The 19,062-nt window shown below is 41.5% G+C and overlaps 1 protein-coding gene across 6 annotated transcripts in view; it reads left to right on the plus strand.

Annotated features, from left to right (window-relative positions):
• Positions 1 to 19,062, plus strand: part of SMAD9 (SMAD family member 9) — a 76,262-nt gene that overhangs the window by 44,539 nt on the left and 12,661 nt on the right. For 4 of the 6 annotated variants that reach the window (XM_078434281.2, XM_078434294.2, XM_078434292.2 and 1 more), the window contains 4 exons: positions 821 to 1,532; positions 8,420 to 8,683; positions 12,774 to 12,884; positions 14,387 to 14,608. In XM_078434281.2, the coding sequence (XP_078290407.1) occupies positions 1,121 to 1,532; positions 8,420 to 8,683; positions 12,774 to 12,884; positions 14,387 to 14,608 (1,009 nt within the window). In that variant the 5' untranslated portion in view covers positions 821 to 1,120. The remainder of the gene's footprint in view (positions 1 to 820; positions 1,533 to 8,419; positions 8,684 to 12,773; positions 12,885 to 14,386; positions 14,609 to 19,062) is intronic. The other 2 variants (XM_078434298.2, XM_078434300.2) reach the window with 2 other exon arrangements.

Here is a 19,062-nt window from a genome sequence, read left to right on the forward strand (position 1 = left end):
TTGGAAAGAGTGTTATTGTTTTATATCTCTGCAAATCCCTTTAATGCCTGGTTAATAGATGACACTTGGAATTCTCTTACCTGTTTCTGCATATAATCTGTTGTGATATATTTTTAAAGTTGAAATACATGAAGAAAAGTCTAGCACACACAGATATGTAGTTGGAAAAGAGAGAGCCTTGCAGCTCTCTGAAAGGAACTCTGGGACTCGCAGGAGTCCTTGGGTCACACTTTGGGAACCACTGTCCCTGTAAAGTCATTTGGAAGAACATATACAAATGGTGAGGTTATTAGTGTCCTAATTTTTTTATTCCATGTACATATTCTTTCATCAGTGAAGATGGGTTACTTGCATAAACTGTAATTGAGAAAGGGAGAAGTGTGAGCACGTTGAGGAAAGATTACAGAGGCTCTCAAATCTAGGCAGAGGAGTTTATGCTTGGGAAACTAAGGAGCCACTGTAATTTCTGAAATAGGAAAATGACTCATTAAAACTTATATTTGGGATTTAATGGATTATTTGAATTGGAAGAGAGGAGCCACTTCAGAATCTGTTGCAGTAGTCTAGGCATGGTGAGGTGGGCTAGGCCTCAGATACTGGTGGAAATGGAGAGGGAGTTTCAAATTCTAGAAGACATTTTGAAGGCAGAATCACCAAGACTTGGGTCAGGGGATAATGGAGAAGGAAGAGCCAAAGATGACTAAGAGTTTTCAAGTCCAAAACATTTGAAGTGTATTTTCTTCCTTATATCCAACCTTTAATTTTTTTCTGAAAAGTATCCTGATTAAGCTGATTGGAGTGTTTTTTTCTTGTTTTTCAGACTTGGCCAGCCTATTCTAGGACCTAGCAGAAAGTCAACACAGTTCCCAGCCTGAATCGGTCAGTTACTTCCAGAAGAAAAGGAAGACCTATGACATCCCTGGAGAGTTTCTACCTGTGACAACCCTGCAGAGTTTGTACCTGTGACATCCCTGCAGAGTTTGTACCTGTGACATCCCTGCAGAGTTTGTACCTATGACATCCCTGCATACTTCCCTGCATACTTCCCTCAGGCCCTGCAGGCAATAAAGGGCTATCTGTCCAGGTCCTCTTTGCACTGGACACCTGCAGTTCACCTCTTATGCACTCCAGCACCCCCATCAGCTCCCTCTTCTCCTTCACCAGCCCGGCAGTGAAGAGACTGCTAGGCTGGAAGCAAGGAGATGAAGAGGAAAAGTGGGCAGAGAAGGCAGTAGACTCTTTAGTAAAGAAATTAAAGAAGAAGAAAGGAGCCATGGATGAGCTGGAGAGGGCCCTCAGCTGCCCGGGGCAGCCCAGCAAATGCGTTACAATTCCCAGGTCCCTGGATGGGCGGCTGCAGGTGTCCCACCGCAAGGGGTTGCCCCACGTCATTTACTGCCGAGTGTGGCGCTGGCCTGATCTCCAGTCTCACCACGAGTTGAAGCCGCTGGAGTGCTGTGAGTTCCCATTTGGATCCAAGCAGAAAGAGGTGTGCATTAACCCCTACCACTATCGCCGGGTGGAGACTCCAGGTGAGATTTTCTTCCTGATGTCATGGTTTATCTTTAAAGTTAAGGAGTCTTGTCCCACTTGAAGAGGAGTGATGGGGCATCAGCAAGACAAGCCCCGCCCCCCACCCCACCTCACCAAAGGAAAAGAGGGGAGGTTCAAATCCGAGGAAGTAATCCAAACTTTTGTAGTCAGAAAAATCTAGAAAGAAGGTGCTTCCAGTATACATAGATGTTTTGTGAGATTTTGAAAAATGAGTTTTTGTTTTGATGTATTTTGCAGTTGTCATCATGTTTTTCCAGTTCTTGGAGGTCTTTGAAGGTATTAATATGGCCTTGCTATGAACATGAACATCCTGGGGCACCCTGGTGTCTCAGTCAGTTAAGTGTCTGACTCTTGATTTTGGCTCAGGTCACGATTTCACGGTTCGTGAGATTGAGCCCCAAGTCAGGCTGTGCATTGACAGCGTGGAGCCTGCTAGGGAATCTTTCTCTTTCTCTGCTTCACCTCTGTTCACTCACTCTCTCTCTCTCTCTCAAAATAAATAAACTTAAAAAAAAAAAGGAACATCCTCCTTTCTATCCTCTCTCCCTCAATGAAACCGAACTAAACTAAAGGAGGTTTTTGCTGCCACTTTCCCCAAGCTCAGGTGCATGGAAGTATCTCATATCTGGGTCTGAAAACAGCCAGTGGAAGAATTGCTAGAAATCCTTTTAGGACTGAAAGCAACAGGGGCTGGGAAAGATTAGCAGTTGTTCTTAAATATGGCTTCAATACTGTTCTAAAACTCTTCATGTACCCATATGTGTGTGTGTGGGGTACATATATTTCACCCCCTTTATGAAGTCTGATGTTTACCCTTGTCCTTCACACTGGTTGTAGCAGTTTGACTACACTTCTCTTTGGATAGAGTGTTCCTTTGGCTATAGGGCTGCGGTTTTCATAGGAGCTTCCTCTCCTTGACTGGCCACCTGTCTCATTCCGGGAGACCAGAGGGCTGGCACATGAGCTCTGCCAAGTGGCCCACGTCCATTAAAAGATGGGTGTGTCTAGGGGCACCTGGGTGGCTCAGTCGGTTGAGTGTCCAACTTAGGCTCAGGTTGTGATCTCGCGGTTCGTGAGTTCAAGCCCCATGTTGGGCTCTCTGCTGTCAACATGGAGCCTGGAGACTGCTTCAGATCCTCTGTCCCCTTTTCTCTGCCTCTTGTCCCCTGTTGGTACTCTCTCTGTCAGTCTCTCTCTTTCAAAAATACATAAACAAAAAAAAAAAGAAAAAAGAGAGAGAGGTGGTTGTGTCTAAGTAGGCCTGGCGTTAACCTCACAGCGGTACTAGGAAGTGCCCAGCCTACAGTGGTTTGAGTTAGGCCACCTTTCGGGCTCCCAAATCTTGCCATCGTGTTGTATAACTATAGTCAGGGAAGTCACTGCCTGCGTGTGGATGCTTCTCACAGTTTCTTCATCCTGGGATTGAGTGAGTCTCTGTAGAAGACTGTTGAGAAAGCCCTGGAGAATCTGACGTGTTTTCACTAAATCATATAGGTCTTAGCTTTCTTCCCTTCTTTCCTTCCTCTCTCTCTGGGCTCTTTCTGTATACCAAAAAAAAAAAAAAAAAAAAAAGTCATTCAGGTCCAAGTTTATGACAATGACTTGATTCTTTTTTGCTTGTTTGTTTCAAAGATATGAGTTACAGTAAGCACTCAAAATATACCTGATGAAAAAAAATGTTCATTAAGAAATCATTTCTTTCTTCCTGAGTAATGGAGTTGTAAAATGTACATTGCAAGAAGTTATCTGGCTCATTGTCTCTGGTTTTCCTTTTGAATACTAGAAAACCTAAGTTTAAAGCCTTATTTGGTGTTTTAGTTTATGTAAGGTTCTTTTAGAACTATTAATGCAAGGGGCGCTTGGGTGGCTCGGTAGGCTTGGTCAGTTAAGCATCGGACTTCAGCTCAAGTCATAATTTCATGGTGCTTGAGTTCAAGCCCCGTATAGGGCTTTCTGCTGACAGCTTGGAGCCTGGAACCTGCTTTGGATTCTATGTCTCCCTCTCTCTCTGCCCCTCCCCTGATCATGCTCTGTTTCTCTCAGTCTTTCAAAAATAAACATTAAAAAAAAAAAAAGAAATGTTAAATGTAAATATTTTTACATATGGCAGGTATATTTCATATTATTATATTTTAGGTTTGACTTCCCAAAATGAAAGATGGGTAAATATAATATTAATTTTAAGGTAATATTTAAGCTACACAGGATTTTTTATTCCTAACTAACTTTGATGTTTTTTATTAGAAAAAGCAGATTTTACATCTAGCTTTCTGGTCATGTTGAAAGTAAATATTTTGAGAACAGTGAGGATGCTAATGTTAAGCAAGTTTATTGGGTTCCTAATTATCATAAAGCTTAAGTTTTTCATTTGAAATCTCATTTTCTTGACTCCCTCATTTTAGGAACATTGAGGGCTACACTCAGATTTTCTTTTTACTCACACAACCACTTAAATCATCTATTTAAATGCTTTTCAAACTACCTGTAGTGAAGGGCCAGTTTTTAATTTTTAAATTTCCAACCCTTCAAGTATCTAGTATTTGTAGTACTTCTGTAATACAAATGAATTGCCAGGCAAATGAACATTTAAGAAGACTTACCAAATGCGAGCTCAGTTTTGTTTTTGTTTTTGTTTTATTCTTCATTTCAACAGATATAAAATTGCTCTGTCAAATTGCTGTTCAAATTTTAAACCTTAACTCTCAGTTTCAATACTGCACCTTCATCGACTGGTACCCAGCAGTTGGTACGAGTGTCATTAGTACTCAAACCTCACTTTGCATGGCTGGAGTTTAGTGGAAGCCATGCGAAAAGTGTTTTTGCAGCGTGTGGTGATTTTACTCCACGCGACTGGAGCTTATTTCAGGAGTACAATTTCTTCTTGACTGAAAGTACCCGTATATCAAAACCACATGACTCTTGAAAAAGATACAAAAGCTTTTCTCAGCTCTGCTTTGTACACAACCCATATACACAGTAACTCCTGCCACTGTTGCCCCCTTGTAATGCTTAGTTGTTAAGACTTAGTTGTTAAGACAGTGTGGTATTTGGGGTGCCTCGGTGGCTCAGTCGGTTGAGCGTCGGACTTTGGTTCAGGTCATGATCTCACGGTTCATGAGTTCAAGCCCTGTGTGGGGCTCTGTGCTGACAGCTCAGAACCTGGAGCCTGCTTCAAATCCTGTGTCTCCCTCTCTCTCTGCCCATCCTCTGCTCACATTCTGTTGCTGTCTGTCTCTTAAAAAAAATAAAAATAAAAAAAATAAGACAGTGTGGTATTTAAAAGATGGCATAAAACTGAACCACTGTCTGTAATCTCACTATGTCATATTTGTAAGCAGCAGTTGTGATCTAGAAATAGAATTTAGTAATTAGGAATAACTATTACTATGGGTTGAATGTTTATGTACCCCTCCCCGCCAATTCACATGTTGAAAATCTAATGCCTAAGGTGATGATATCAGGAGATGGGAGCTTTAGGAGATGATTTGGTCACGAAGAAAGACCCTTATGAATGGGATTAGTGCTCTTCTAAAGGAGGCCTCAGAGAAATCCCTTATACCTTTCCACCTTATGAGGACCCAGATGATCAGAATATGTAGCTTGGGAGAGAACTTTCTCCAGAGTCTGACCATGCTACACCCTGATCTTGGACTTCCCAGCCTCTAGTACTGTGAGGAATAAATTTTTATTGTTTATAAGCTACCCAGTTTATGGTATTTCTGTTATAACAGTCCAAATGGACTAAGACAGCTATGTTTTGAGTGAAAGTGTTTAAAAATATGATCAGTGTAAATCTAAGGTAAACTAGCCAGTCAAGCTGAATAACACCAGAATGATACCATCGGCTTTCTTTACAAAAGTTTTCATCCAGGTGGTGAAAACACATTATCAAGGCATTTGTCTCAATAAAGGAGGACGAACCCCCCCCCCTTTTTTTTTTCTTTTGGTGCTTCTGATCTGTGGCCTATGAAGAAATTGAATTCTGTGTATTCAGGGGGTGTGAGTCCACTCAAAAAAGAAAAGTGAGTGTTTATTTGAACCTTGTTATCATTGTGATGAAGAAATGTCATCGCAAAAGAAGCCATATACCATTTACTCTGTCGGGCCCTCACTTTCAGACAACTCATGGAGAAAGCTATCTTTCTCCTGCGTATTCATGGAACACATAAAAGGAAGTTTAATGGCTTATCATCCAGCTCATTTTTTGAATGATGTTGCCATTGGGTGCCCTATAATGTCATAAAACAGTATATGCACATATTGGCTTTTAAAGGGGGAAGAAATAATTTGTTTCTCTGCACCCTCGACTGTTGTGGTTTAGTTTAAGACTTTTCATTTACCTGTTAGAGTTTATTTTCTACATGTAGAACGAAAAAGTGTTGCTTGTTAAGAAAGACATAAATGTATTATGGTGGATAAGTGGTAGACTTTGTGATTGATCTTATTTTATTGCTATTATTGTTGTTTGTTTATTCTGAAACATTTACCCTTTAAAAAATTGTTTTGGGACGCCTGGGTGGCTTGGTCGGTTAAGCGTCCAACTTCGGCTCAGGTCATGATCTCACGGTCTGTGAGTTCGAGCCCCGCGTCAGGCTCTGTGCTGACAGCTCAGAGCCTGGAGCCTGTTTCAGATTCTGTGTCTCCCTCTCTCTCTGCCCCTCCCCTGTTCATGCTCTGTCTCTGTCTCAAAAATGAATAAACGTTAAAAAAAATAATAAAAAATAATTGTTTTAATGTTTATTTTTTATTAAAAAATTTTTCTTAATGTTATTATTTATTTTTGAGACAGACAGAGACAGAGTATGAACAGCAGAGGGGCAGAGAGAGGGGGAGACACAGAATCTGAAGCAGGCTCCAGGCTCTGAGCTGTCAGCACAGAGCCCGACGCGGGGCTCGAACTCATGGAATGTGAGATCATGACCTAAGCTGAAGTCGGATACTTAACCGACTGAGCCACCCACCACCCCTGTTTATTTAGTTTTTAGAGAGAGCACAAGTGAGGGGAGGGCAGAGAGAGAGAGGGAGACACAGAACCTGAAGCAGGCTCCAGGGTTTGAGCCGTGAGCACAGAGTCCAACACGGGGCTCAAACCCACAAACTGTGAGATCATGACCTGAGCCAAAGTTGGAAGGAAGCTTAACCGACTGAGCTACCCAGGCACCCCCAGAATATTTACTTGTTTATGAAAGTTTTTATCAATATTTGCATATGGTAACAAATCAATAGTGTGATTAAAAACAAGAGCTACCACATCCATCTCCAGAAACAACTTCTTTTAATCATTATTGGTTAGTTCTTTTGCTAGTTCCTTCCATTATTACCAAAAATTATGGAGATAACTCTAGATAATATACTTATACACCTAGACAATGTTTATACATTGATTCCTAAAAATTGTGGAGGTAACTCTATATGATATGCTTATAAATCTATTTCTGAATTTATCACCTTTAGATAATTTCATTGACTAATACAAAAGATGAGGATTTAGCTAATTTATATTAACTTCTCTCTTTTTTTCTTCTTTTTAAATCTTTGATATCTACATTTTAGTTTATGATTTATGTTATTTTTTGGCTACTGTATTGGTTTCCATCGTGGGATCTTGTGTTAAGAATTATTTTCCCTTAGAAGAGCCTTGGTCCATTGCTTTCTAGTGTCCAGCATTGGTGATGGGAAAGCAATAGTCAGTTCAGTTCTCATGTCTTCATAGGTGGCTTTGAGGTGATCTTCTAGGAACCCTTAGAATATTCCATTTGCCCTTCGATGCTTGAAATTCAAGGTGGTATGACCAAGTCTGGATCTCTTTTCGTTAACTGGGCTGTGTATTCCACGGCTCTTTTCAATGTGATGACATAGATCCTTCTTTAGCTCTGGGAGATTTTCTTCTGTTATTTCTTTGATCACTTCCTCCCTCTGTTTTTTCTGCTTCTCTTTCTGGAACTTATGTTGGTCGGAGGCTGTACTCAACACCATTTACTGACAACTGCCAGGTGTTGTGACACTGCAGAAATCAGTAGGAACTAGGAAAGCCTGGATAATGTTTGCCTTTGAGAATTGCATCCATTCCTAACTGTTTGTATAGAATCAGGATCAAAAATACTTTTTTTTTTTTTTTAAGTATGGAATTCAGAAGAAACACACATGGGGCTTTATTTATAAGTTATCTTATTGCTGCTTATCTCTTACTTTTATAACTCTGTTTATCTTTGACTTAATGATTTTTAGTTACCTTTAAATCTTTCTGGTAAAGACAAGTAGAATTTTTTTTTTTTTTTTTTTTTTTTTACTTTAGCAGTACCACTGAGCCTAAAATTTAGGCTGGCCATCTGAATAATTCAACATGGTATCTGAGGGAAAAAAAAATTCTGAGGATCACTTAGAAACCAATTTTGCCTTAAAAAAATAACCACTTTATGGGCAAAATTAAAGGAAGACACAAGCAATTAGATCTGCAGATGGCCACATAATAGGGCAGCTCTGGTAATTTCTGTGGTAGGACTGAATAGACAGTCTCTTTAGAGTGCTGACATCAGAACGATTCTCCTCTAACCTGTTTTTTTGTTTGTTGTTTTTTTTTTTTTTTTTTTTTTACTGTGATACTCTGTTTAATACTCAGTTTGCAATAAGAGTGTTTAAGCGTTAAACTTTGGTGTTCAGCTTGTTTCGCAAGCTTACTTTCTGGGAAAAGATGGGACCTTAACTGACAGTTCTACAGTAAGCACAAAGAATGGTGGATGGATAGTTCCCAGAAAACAGAGTTGTCTCAGCAAAAATGGACAGACACAAACAGCAAGCGTCCACCGGGTTTTCTGCCGACGAGCCAACGTTCGAGTCTAACCCGCTGGTTCCTTTCTCATCCTAGTGCTGCCTCCGGTGCTCGTGCCAAGACATAGTGAATATAACCCCCAGCTCAGCCTCCTGGCCAAGTTCCGCAGTGCCTCCCTCCACAGCGAGCCTCTCATGCCACACAATGCCACCTATCCCGACTCCTTCCAGCAGCCTCCGTGCCCTGCGTTCCCTCCCTCGCCCGGGCCCGGGCACGTGTTCTCACAGTCCCCGTGCACCGCCGGCTACCCTCACTCCCCAGGAAGCCCCTCCGAGCCAGAGAGCCCCTATCAACACTCAGGTCAGTAAAAGCTGCAGTCGTTCGGGGCGCCTGGGTGGCTCAGTCGGTTGAGCGTCCGACTTCAGCTCAGGTCACGATCTCGCGGTCTGTGGGTTCGGGCCCCGCGTCGGGCTCTGGGCTGATGGCTCGGAGCCTGGAGCCTGTTTCGGATTCTGTGTCTTCCTCTCTCTCTGCCCCTCCCCCGTTGATGCTCTGTCTCTCTCTGTCTCAAAGATGAATAAATGTTAAAAAAAAAAAATTAAAAAAAAAATAAATACAAAAAAAAAAAAAAAAAAAAAAGCTGCAGTCAGTCTACATAGAGCCTGACCCAACACAGTTATTCACGGTGGGGCTGTCATCATCATAATCACTGGCTACTGATGTTCGTATGGAGCTTTACAGTTTGTGTGGCAATCTCCTGTGGGCCACTAGACCCTGCCCCTTCTAAGATTAGGGCCATTTGGGAGCATTTATTCTGGAGCTACAACATCTCTTTGCTCTGATTTCTGGTTCTAATCCTCTGGGAACGCTCAGAAACGAAATGGCTTTTTTTTAAAGGTCGCAGAATTGAGATAATAAAATAGTTCGCTGACTGAAGCAGGAAGACTTGGTCTGAGGGCAAGAAACGTGAGGGGTCCATGCTTGGCCTTTTCTTTGCATAACTTCACCGGGGCAGTGTCAGGCCTCACCTCACCAGCGTGTCCTCCTTTTGTGTTGTGTGAAGCCAGCACAGCATCTTGAAGACAGACTTACTCAGTAAACATTTGCTGAACTGAAGAAGCCTACGTAAGGGAGAGGGAGTGTGCATGCCCTGAGCAAAAGAGGGAATCAAGCACGTTGTCATAATTGCACATGCTAAGTGGGTCTAAGTTAGATAATGACGAAGAGAATTACATGCACCTCATGAGTGTGAGGTAGATCATATCCCGAGGAACAAGTTCTTAAAGGCATGAATAGATTCATTTGGTGCTAGATGTTATGATCTGCCTCATTCATTTGTTCATATATTCATTTATTTAAGAGAGATTTATTGAACTTTTATTACATAAAGCATTGCTTAGGGAGCCGAAAGGAGAATTAAAAGATTGGTAAAAATTGTCCCTATCTTGGGGCGCCTGGGTGGCTCAGTCGGTTAAGCGTCCGACTTCAGCTCAGGTCACGATTTCGCGGTCCATGGGTTCGAGCCCCGCGTCGGGCTCTGGGCTGATGGCTCAGAGCCTGGAGCCTGCTTCTGATTCTGTGTCTCCCTCTCTCTCTGCCCCTCCCCCACTCATGCTCGCACTCTCTCTCTCTCTCTCTCTCTCTCTGTCTCAAAAATAAATAAATAAACGTTAAAAAAAAAAATTGTCCCTATCCTCAGAACTTATAAAATGTGGGAAGACAGGAAAGGAGTTGCCCTTCCTTTCTGAGTTATTAGTTCTTCCTTTTGCCCCCTCAACAATACAGCTACTATTATCATATACGTTTACTATTTCATTTAACACACTACATTGTATAATTCCTTCTGGGTCTATTTCCCCCATTCAACTGTCAGTCATCTTCTCTTTTATATGTGTAGCACAGGCACTAAAACACAGTAGTCGCTCATTCGTTGGTTACAGAGTAAATGGACCACCACACAGGCATTTGGAACACAGGGCTAGTGCTCAGGGTTATAGATATAGATGTCATTGAGTCAGTAAGTAATTACTGAGTGCCTAAAAAGTGCCAGGCACTGTGCTACTGCTACAGGTACGATGATGATTGATTATGACTATAGTCTCTGATTTTTAAGAGGTAATGACTGTTGAGAACTATCATGGTCTCAGTAATGCCTGGGCGAGTAACTATAAGGACATGAACTAAGGGAGGTATATGGGGATGGAAAGAAGACAATGAATTTGAGGAGGTGGACTCAGTAGGGCTTGATGTGGGGTGAGACCCTGGGAGGAAGCTCAGGGGTCATCCACACAGACTGGAAGGAGATGGCTGCTGTCTTAAAAGAGGCTGGATTCACAGAGAAAGAGACACAACAGGAAGAGAAGTCATTTGAGGACAGAGCCATGGTTAAGAGAAAGGAGGATAATTTTGTCACAAACACGTATTTACATAAAATGTATCTGCACTGTAAAGATTGCCTGCACTGACGTTGTCTTCCTGAATTGGTGGGACTAGCAGGTTGATATTTTCCCTCTTCCTACCCATGAAAGATGGACCTCAGCACCTTTGCAGAAGCTGCTTAGTTTTTATGGAGGGAATGGCTCTTTTCATTTCGGAGAAAACAATTCTTTTCTGAATGATTAACAGCAAAATGCAACCTGAATAACAGATCCACAGATAAGTGAGACTAAAAGGAAATCTTGAAATTCACTGGTTCATCCCCTTAATTTTTTTATATGAGCTTTACAGAGATATAGTTCATACATCGTAGAGTTCACACACTTAAAATGTGGCACTTAATGGTTTTTCATATCTTAATTTTTTAAAGCTGTGGTAAAATGTATATCACATAAAATTTGCCATTTTAACCATTTTTAAGTGTGCAATGTTGTGGCATTAAGTACATTCATAGTTGTGTGCTACCATTACCAGTGTCTATTTCCGTAATTTTTTCATCAACCTGACAGGAAATTTGTATCCATTAAGCAGTAGCTCCCGATTCTCTTCCTCTTCCTTCCTCCAGCCCCTGGTAGCTTTCAACCCACTTCTTATCTTGATGAATTTGCTTATTCTAGGTACCTCACAGAAGTGGAATCATATGATATCTGCCTTTTTTGTGTCTGCCTTATTTCAGTTAGCATAGTGTTTTCATAGTTTAGGTTGTATCCTGTGTCAGTTACTTCATTTTTGTGACAGCAGTATTCCATTGAATGGATATACCACATTAAAAAAAAATCCATTTGTTGGTTGATGGATGTTTGGGTTATTTCCACCTTTTGGCTAGTGTGAGTGCTGTCGTATACACTGGCATGCAAGCATCTGCTTGAGTCCCTGCTTTCAGCTCCTTTGGGCATATGCCTACGAGTGGATATGGTGATAGGGTAACTATGTTGAACCTGTATTTTATAGATAGACCCAGTCAAGGACCTACAAAAGGGCCACCTTGCTTTATGACTTTTCCTATAAACAGAGTCAGCATTTATTTTCTCACAAGGAAATGATTTATCCACGGTTGGACGATGTGGTGTGCCCTGGGACCTGCCATCAGTGCCTGTAAACATACATGTCTTCGTCTAGCCATCCATTGACCTGCAGACTCAGAATTTCTGAGGAATCTGCATCTTTAACTAGAGTTTCACTGGCAATTTGTATGCACACTTTAAGTGTGGGAACTACTGGAATGGACGAAAGTCAACTCAACAAAGGCAGACTGAGTCAACTTTTCATGCCACTGCACTCCATCCACCCCTAACAAAACAAGACTATTCTGAACTGACATTAGGAATGTATACAGGAGGAATCAGTTATTCTGATGTTCTCACTGAAATGTTCTTCCTCTGCTGCAAGAGTTTTTATTGGGTTGTGAATTAATTTCTGATAAGATATCATCTACTGAATGCACACCCATTTGCCGAACCCTGATCACTGTCCAATTATAGAACTGATATTTGGGGAGAAGAGCTCCTCTCAGCATGCCTTGGGGCACAGGTTATAATCAGGTTTCAAATGTTCTGCATTTAGGGGAGCAGATTTGGAACTATCTCAGAGAGAGACCATCTCTGTGGCCATTGTACAATCCATGGCAACAGAGGAAGTGAAAATTAAGCTCACTTCAAAGAAGGTTTAGCTTTCTGCTTTGAAAGTCAGACAGCAGACTCTTCTGCCATTGCAAAAGCTAGGAGAATAGCTCCTAGCTTTGAAAATCTTATCCTACGTTCGTCGGAACTTATAACTCATAGATAACTCCTAAATGAGAGGGAAAACTAATCAGCCGTTTTGTGAGGATGTCTGGACAACCGATTTCTTCTATGTGACACTCACAATGTCCTGCAGAATAGCCTTATTATATTACTGCCCGTCTTTAGCAATAACGCTATCCACCAAGCCCTGGAGTTTCACAGCAAGAAAGGTTGGATCTGTCTTTGTGCAGTTTATCAGTTTGACATTCCTCTGTTTTACTGCTTTCTTTTAGCTGACACACCACCCCCGCCTTATCATGCCACAGAAGCCCCAGGGACCCAGAATGGCCGACCTGTAGATGCCACAGCTGATAGTCATTTAGTGCTGTCAGTGCCTAATGGAGGTAAATTTGTAGATGAACAGCTAAATGTAGCTGTTTTCCAAGAGCATTTCCTATTACCCCACAACAAAACAAATCCAAAAGCAAAATGAAATGTGCTAGCCTGCTATTTCACATGTGTTTTAAGGGGCAGAAACCATGGCTGTGCATTTTAACTTTGGCATTCCTCAATACCGTAGAGTGAATGTTTGTTTATCAGCCCGGTTACTAGAGTAAGTTAATTTTTTATTTTAACCTAACATTTAGATGTTTGTAGTTCTGGATGTTGAGTACAGGAAGTGGTATTTAAGTTAGTAATTTTGCTCCAGTTGTGTTTATACTATAGTTTTGTCATGGGGTCTTTGATTTGGCTTAGAGGGGTGCCCTTACAAATATATGTAAATATGTAAATAGGGTTTTTGCAGGATTTTATCTGTTTCCTATAATGAGCTGGATAAATGTTCCTCAATTTTCACGTTCACATAAACCACATGGCGATCTTCTGTAAATGCAGGTTTTGATTCTGTAAATCCGGGGTGGCATCCAAGAACCGGCATTCCTAGCAAGCTCCCAGGCGATGCACAAGCTGTAGTTCCAGGAACCACACTGGGTGGAGAGGGTGTAAGGGAGCTTAGTGTTTAAAGTCGGCCAGGGTGAAGTCTTCTATAAGTAAAGGCCCTTTTGTAAATCAGATAATAACCCCCTAATTTATGTTTCAAAAATTTATGTTTTAGTGCATATAGGAACACACTGTAGATATAAGACTAACTAGGATATTCAAAGAGAAGAGAGCTGATATAATCACTAAAAAAGGTGGAGAAAGTGGCAAAGAATTAGCACTCTGAACTGTGGTTGGTTACTGGCAACTTAATTAGCTTTGAAAAGTTTGGCATAACATTCTTGAATTTCCTAATGAAACATACAGCTGTCTTTAAAATAGTTTATGCCATAAATAACTAAGTACTCCATATGTACACATCAGAGAATGTGAGTCTATATAGAAGTTTTTTTTTCTTTCTTCAGTAATTTAAATTCCTATCTAGAGTTTTGATTCAGCTTTTATTATATCCAAATTATTATTTTTCATTTTTAGTTTGTTAGGAAGTGACACTCTTGTCACAGGGACTCAGTTTGGTACAGTGACAGTAATATGCTATCATTCACACATAAAGAGGAGGTGACCTGCCACCATCCTTGGAGCTGTCTCCTTTAGGGGCGATGGAATTGACATTGATCTGTTCATACTGTTGTTTGTCAGGCCCCCTCAATACTTATAAATACGATTACAAATGCTCTAACCATGGGAGAGTCACAAGGACTGTGGCCTCTGTGCCACATGTGTTAACTAGATGAGCTAACTACAATAGCTTCTGTCAAGGGACAGGTTTGTAAAGATCACAAAGAGCATCCTTGTCTCGCAGCCACCTTTCTGGTTGACAGCATTAATGTAAGTTTCCAGGTGGAATCGTGAGATGGGAAGCCAGGCATGACAGTGGTGATGTGCTCTCTCGTTCTTTTTCTTGCAGACTTTCGACCAGTTTGCTACGAGGAACCACAGCACTGGTGCTCTGTTGCATACTATGAACTGAACAACCGAGTTGGGGAGACGTTCCAGGCCTCCTCCAGAAGCGTGCTTATAGATGGATTCACAGACCCTTCAAATAACAGGAACAGATTCTGTCTTGGACTTCTTTCTAACGTAAACAGAAACTCAACAATAGAAAACACCAGGAGACACATAGGAAAGGGTAAAAGCAAATATGTAATTCCTATATTCTTCTGAGCTAAAACATGGGACAGGAACAAGCCACATACTGGCCACATAACCTAGCAGGTTGGTCCTAGGCTGTTGAGCTGGGAGAAAACAGCTAGGCTTTCAGGGTCTTAGTCTCTCTACTTCTAGGGTCAGCACAGCATCTTTTGGAGAGTGGCATAGGTTAAATATTATGAAGACAAACAAGATGGTAAATATGAAGAAGGCAGGATGAAATTATTGAAGGGAAGTATCATGAATTATTTTCAAATTGCCTAAAGATGCAAAATAAGAGGAATTCTGGCTTGGTGATTATATATATCAGGTAAGGTGACCTTTGGAGACTTAGAAGCGAGGTAGTGAAAATCATGACCTGTTTATGTTTGGGAACCTTTGGCAGCGATTGGCGGTCTCCTGTGGCCAGGCATTGTTATGAAACAGATGGGCACAGGCTTCACTGGGGTCTGGCCAGTGGTGCTTTGAAGCCTGTCTCATAACCATGATCCACGGTAGCAAATCCTACCCGAGTGTGAGGCCTGGTTGCAGATCTTTAAATCATTTTCTTTATATTAGAATAGTTGGTAGCGTTTAATACCTGGTTATCCACTATCATGTTGGACTACTGTGGATTCACAGGCATACAGAACCTTTAGAGTCATTTTATCTTTTCTCTCTCCCTCCAGCCCTTAGACCACTTCAGCAAGGTAGCCACAAGCCTTTTCTTTCAGATTTCCAGAGGAGATTGATTATTGTACTCGATGATCATTCTAAATATTCTTTCTAACATACCCCCTAAATTTCTTCTGTCATAGGAAACCTACACGCCGTTGATTAGAAAAGGTTGAATTTATTCATTGATGTTGACTCTCATGGTGATATTTATGTTTGTTTATATCCTGTATTTTTCCATAGTGGCTTTGAGGTGGCATAAGGGAAAACTTTGCAGTGAAATGATAAATGAAAAATAGAAAATCAGAAACTGGGGGCTGAGGGTGGCAGGGAAGGAGAATATAGCTAAAGGTGACCACTGTAATTGTGATTAAAATTTTGCTCTAGGTTTCCTAACAGGGAGGTCAAAACAAGGAAACACAACTGTACTGTAATTTTTATCGTAAAGGAGGAAGCATAGCCATTCTTTCCCTTTGACTAAATTCTTAAATAAATTTGTCAGGTACTGCGGTTTTTACTTTCAAATGATTTTTATAAGAATCTCCAAGTGAAATCGAGAGGCAGAACATTAAAACATTGTGGAGCTGTGTGCTGAGGGGCTTTGCACATTGGTCTGTGTATTAGACTTCAGACTTACGCTGCTGCCACTTGATCCAAAGATAGACTTCAGATATTAAAGGAGTGTTGTATAGCTTCTGGGAGCCCTTCCGAAAGGAGCTTGCTTAAGGTGCTGCTGCTGCAGACATGGAGAGTTGAGGTTCTGCATTATTACCTGAGAGCTAATCCCCAGGTTAAGAAGCCACAGGAAAAAGAGCTAGGATGGATGGATGGCCTTTTACGGAAGCCAGAGAGTCTGTCTAAGTGCTGATTGGCTGGAAGGGCTAGGATGGATGGCCTTTTATGGAAGCCATAAAGTCTGTGTAAGTGCTGATTGGATGGAAGGGCACTCCACCCTCATGGGGTCTCCAATGCAGAGTCAGAGTCTTCTCAAAAAGCTGTTTGGAAGTGCTTTAATGTGGAAAAAAAACCCACCTTTTTTTAGAGGAGTTAATAAGTCATATCATAAAGCATGGCACACACACAAAGTTGTCTTAGAATTAAAAAAAAAATGTTTTAACATTTATTTATTTTTGAGAAAGAGAGAGAGAGAGAACCAGAGCATGATTCGGGGAGGGGCTGAGAGGGAGACACAGAATCTGAAGCAGGCTCCAAGCTCTGAGATGTCAGCACAGAGCCTGACACAGGACTCGAGCCCACGAGCTGTGAGATCATGACCTGAGCCAAAGTCGGACGCTTAACTGACTGAGCCACCCAGGTGCCCCAGAGTATTTTTAAAGGAAGAGCTATCAGTCTTCTATGAGGTCAAGGGACTGTTTCTCAGGTGCTCCCTTGGATTATTTGTTTCTGAGCAGCAGGCTTCCTAGAGCACCAGCCTGAATAAATTTGGAGCAAAATGCCCACCTAGATTAGTGAATAAGTTAACTTTTTCTATGGAGTTAATTAATAGAGATACTTAGATTTCAGAGATAGGCATTCATCTTACAAATATTTGTTGAGCATCTGTTCTTAGCCAGATTATTCCATCATTAGGGATGTAACAGTTGTAAACAAAACAAAATCACAAAATCCTGCTTTCATGGGTTACCTATTATAACTAAGGAAAGACAGAGAAGAAATAATGGTATGTTTAATGATTAGAGAAAAACACAGGAGAGGAAGAAAATGGGGAGAGCATGTTTTAATGCAGAGTGGGGTAGCCAGGGAAGACTTTCCTAACAAGGTGACATTTGAACAGAAAGGGAAAGAGGGAATTAGCTACATGGAGGGGGAACTTTCGAAGCAGAGGGAACAGCAGGGGCAAGGGCCCTGAAGCCTACCTGGTATATTGTATGGAACATCAGGGAAGCCACGGTGAGTGGGCCAAGATGAGTAGTAAGGGAATGGGGAAATCTCTGAAGAGGAGGTGGGGAAAGGACCAGGTCGCAGTGACCTTGAGGCCATTTTAAGTGCTTTAGCTTTGACTCTGCATAAAATAGGAAGATAGATTTAAGTCGAGATCTGAATTTTCACCTGATCCCCTGGCTATTACAATAAAATTAAACTGTTAGTAGGGGAAGGGTGAAAAGTTTAAAAAACACACGTGAAAGAGAAGCCTGAAAGGTATATAGCAAATGTTAGCTTTGATTGTAGCTGAATTTTAGTCTCTGCATCCCTGTATTTTCTAAATTTTCTCTAGTGGGCTTTCCTGATCGTGGAAGGATGTGGCGGGAAGGGGGTGTGGGGGGAGGTGGGATGTGGCATGTAAGGGCATGCCAGGATTGCTGCAGTAGTGTGGCCCAGCCCGGCAGAGTGGCTGAGTGTGAGTGCTGACGTGGGCCATTCAGTGTCGGCCAAACAGGTGTGATTGAACCTGTTTGTTCATCATATCGTCCAAAGAGACTTCCAGTCTTCAAATACGGATTTGGGGGACTGACGTTGCTACCAGCCCAGAGATGGCTTTGTGTGAATTAGAAACCCCTTTCTCAAGAGAAGCTACTGCCATCTTCTGGAGTAGCTTTATAATGATTACCTAGATCTTAAAAGGCTGTGAGGCACACCCTGGATTGTGGAGTGCACAGCTGCAGGCACAGTCCAATGGAGGGCCTATCCTCTGAACCAAAGCCCTAGCGTGGATCTGGAAATCTGTGTTCTTATATTATTATTTTCTGATCATACATTAAAACATTTTGTTTTATTTTGGAAAATTCCAAACATATACAAAAGTGGACAGATCGTGTAATGAATATTCATAGCACCATCTCTAGCTTCAATAATGATTCGCATTCTGTGCATTTTTTCTTCTATCCCTCCGCGATAGTTTTGCAAGAGTATTCAAAAAAATTTTTAGTATTTATTCATTTTTGAGAAAGCATGAGCAGGGGGCGGGGTGCAGAGAGAGAGGGACAGAGGATCCAAAGAGGACTCTGTGCTGACGACAGCAAGCCTGATGCAGGGCTCAGACTCAGGAACTGTGAGATCATGACCTGAGCCAAAGTCAGACACTCAATCTACTGAGCCACCCAGGCACCCCTTGCAAGAGTATTTTAAAATAAATCTCAGATTTCATATCCTTTCTCCATAGATTTGAGTATATATATGCATATACATATTTATGTATATACGTATGTGTATGTATATACGTATGTGTATATATGTGCGTGTATATACATATGTATATACATATATATCTATATAAGGGGTTTCTAAAAGTACCATTATTACACCCAGAAATATGCACTTTATTAAAGCTCCAGATGATTCTGATATTCAGCTAGGTTGCTAAAATGGTGTGCAGACGAGAGGGTAACAAAGGCAAGGGGATGATCAATTACAAAACCAAGGGAACCTTCTCACCAACCTATGCACCTTCCTCTCAGTCTTAACTGTTATTTCCCTATCATTCAAGACTATGGAAGAAGACCAAAAGGGAACACTCTTGCAGTCTGACTTAGCAGACCCAAATCAAACCCAAGGTGTCTCTCTCTGGTCCTAAGTAACCACGACACAGGACTCCACACTCCCTCATCTCCTAAAATGTGGGCGGCAGTCACACAGAAGTGGGAAACTCAGATAAAGAGAGATGCAGCCCAAGAGAAAATGCTGGAAGAGCTTGCCTGGGGAGCACATTGCCTGGGTCCTCTTTGTCATCTCAGGATGCATTTTCTTTGGGCATTTATCCTTTTTGCTCACTGTTCTCTGTGGAGATTTTGAATCTAATACATGTGGTTTAAAGCCCCTGTT

Source organism: Panthera onca, chromosome A1 (assembly GCF_046562875.1).
Source record: "Panthera onca isolate mPanOnc1 chromosome A1, mPanOnc1 haplotype 2, whole genome shotgun sequence".
NCBI classification, from domain to species: Eukaryota; Metazoa; Chordata; class Mammalia; order Carnivora; family Felidae; genus Panthera; species Panthera onca.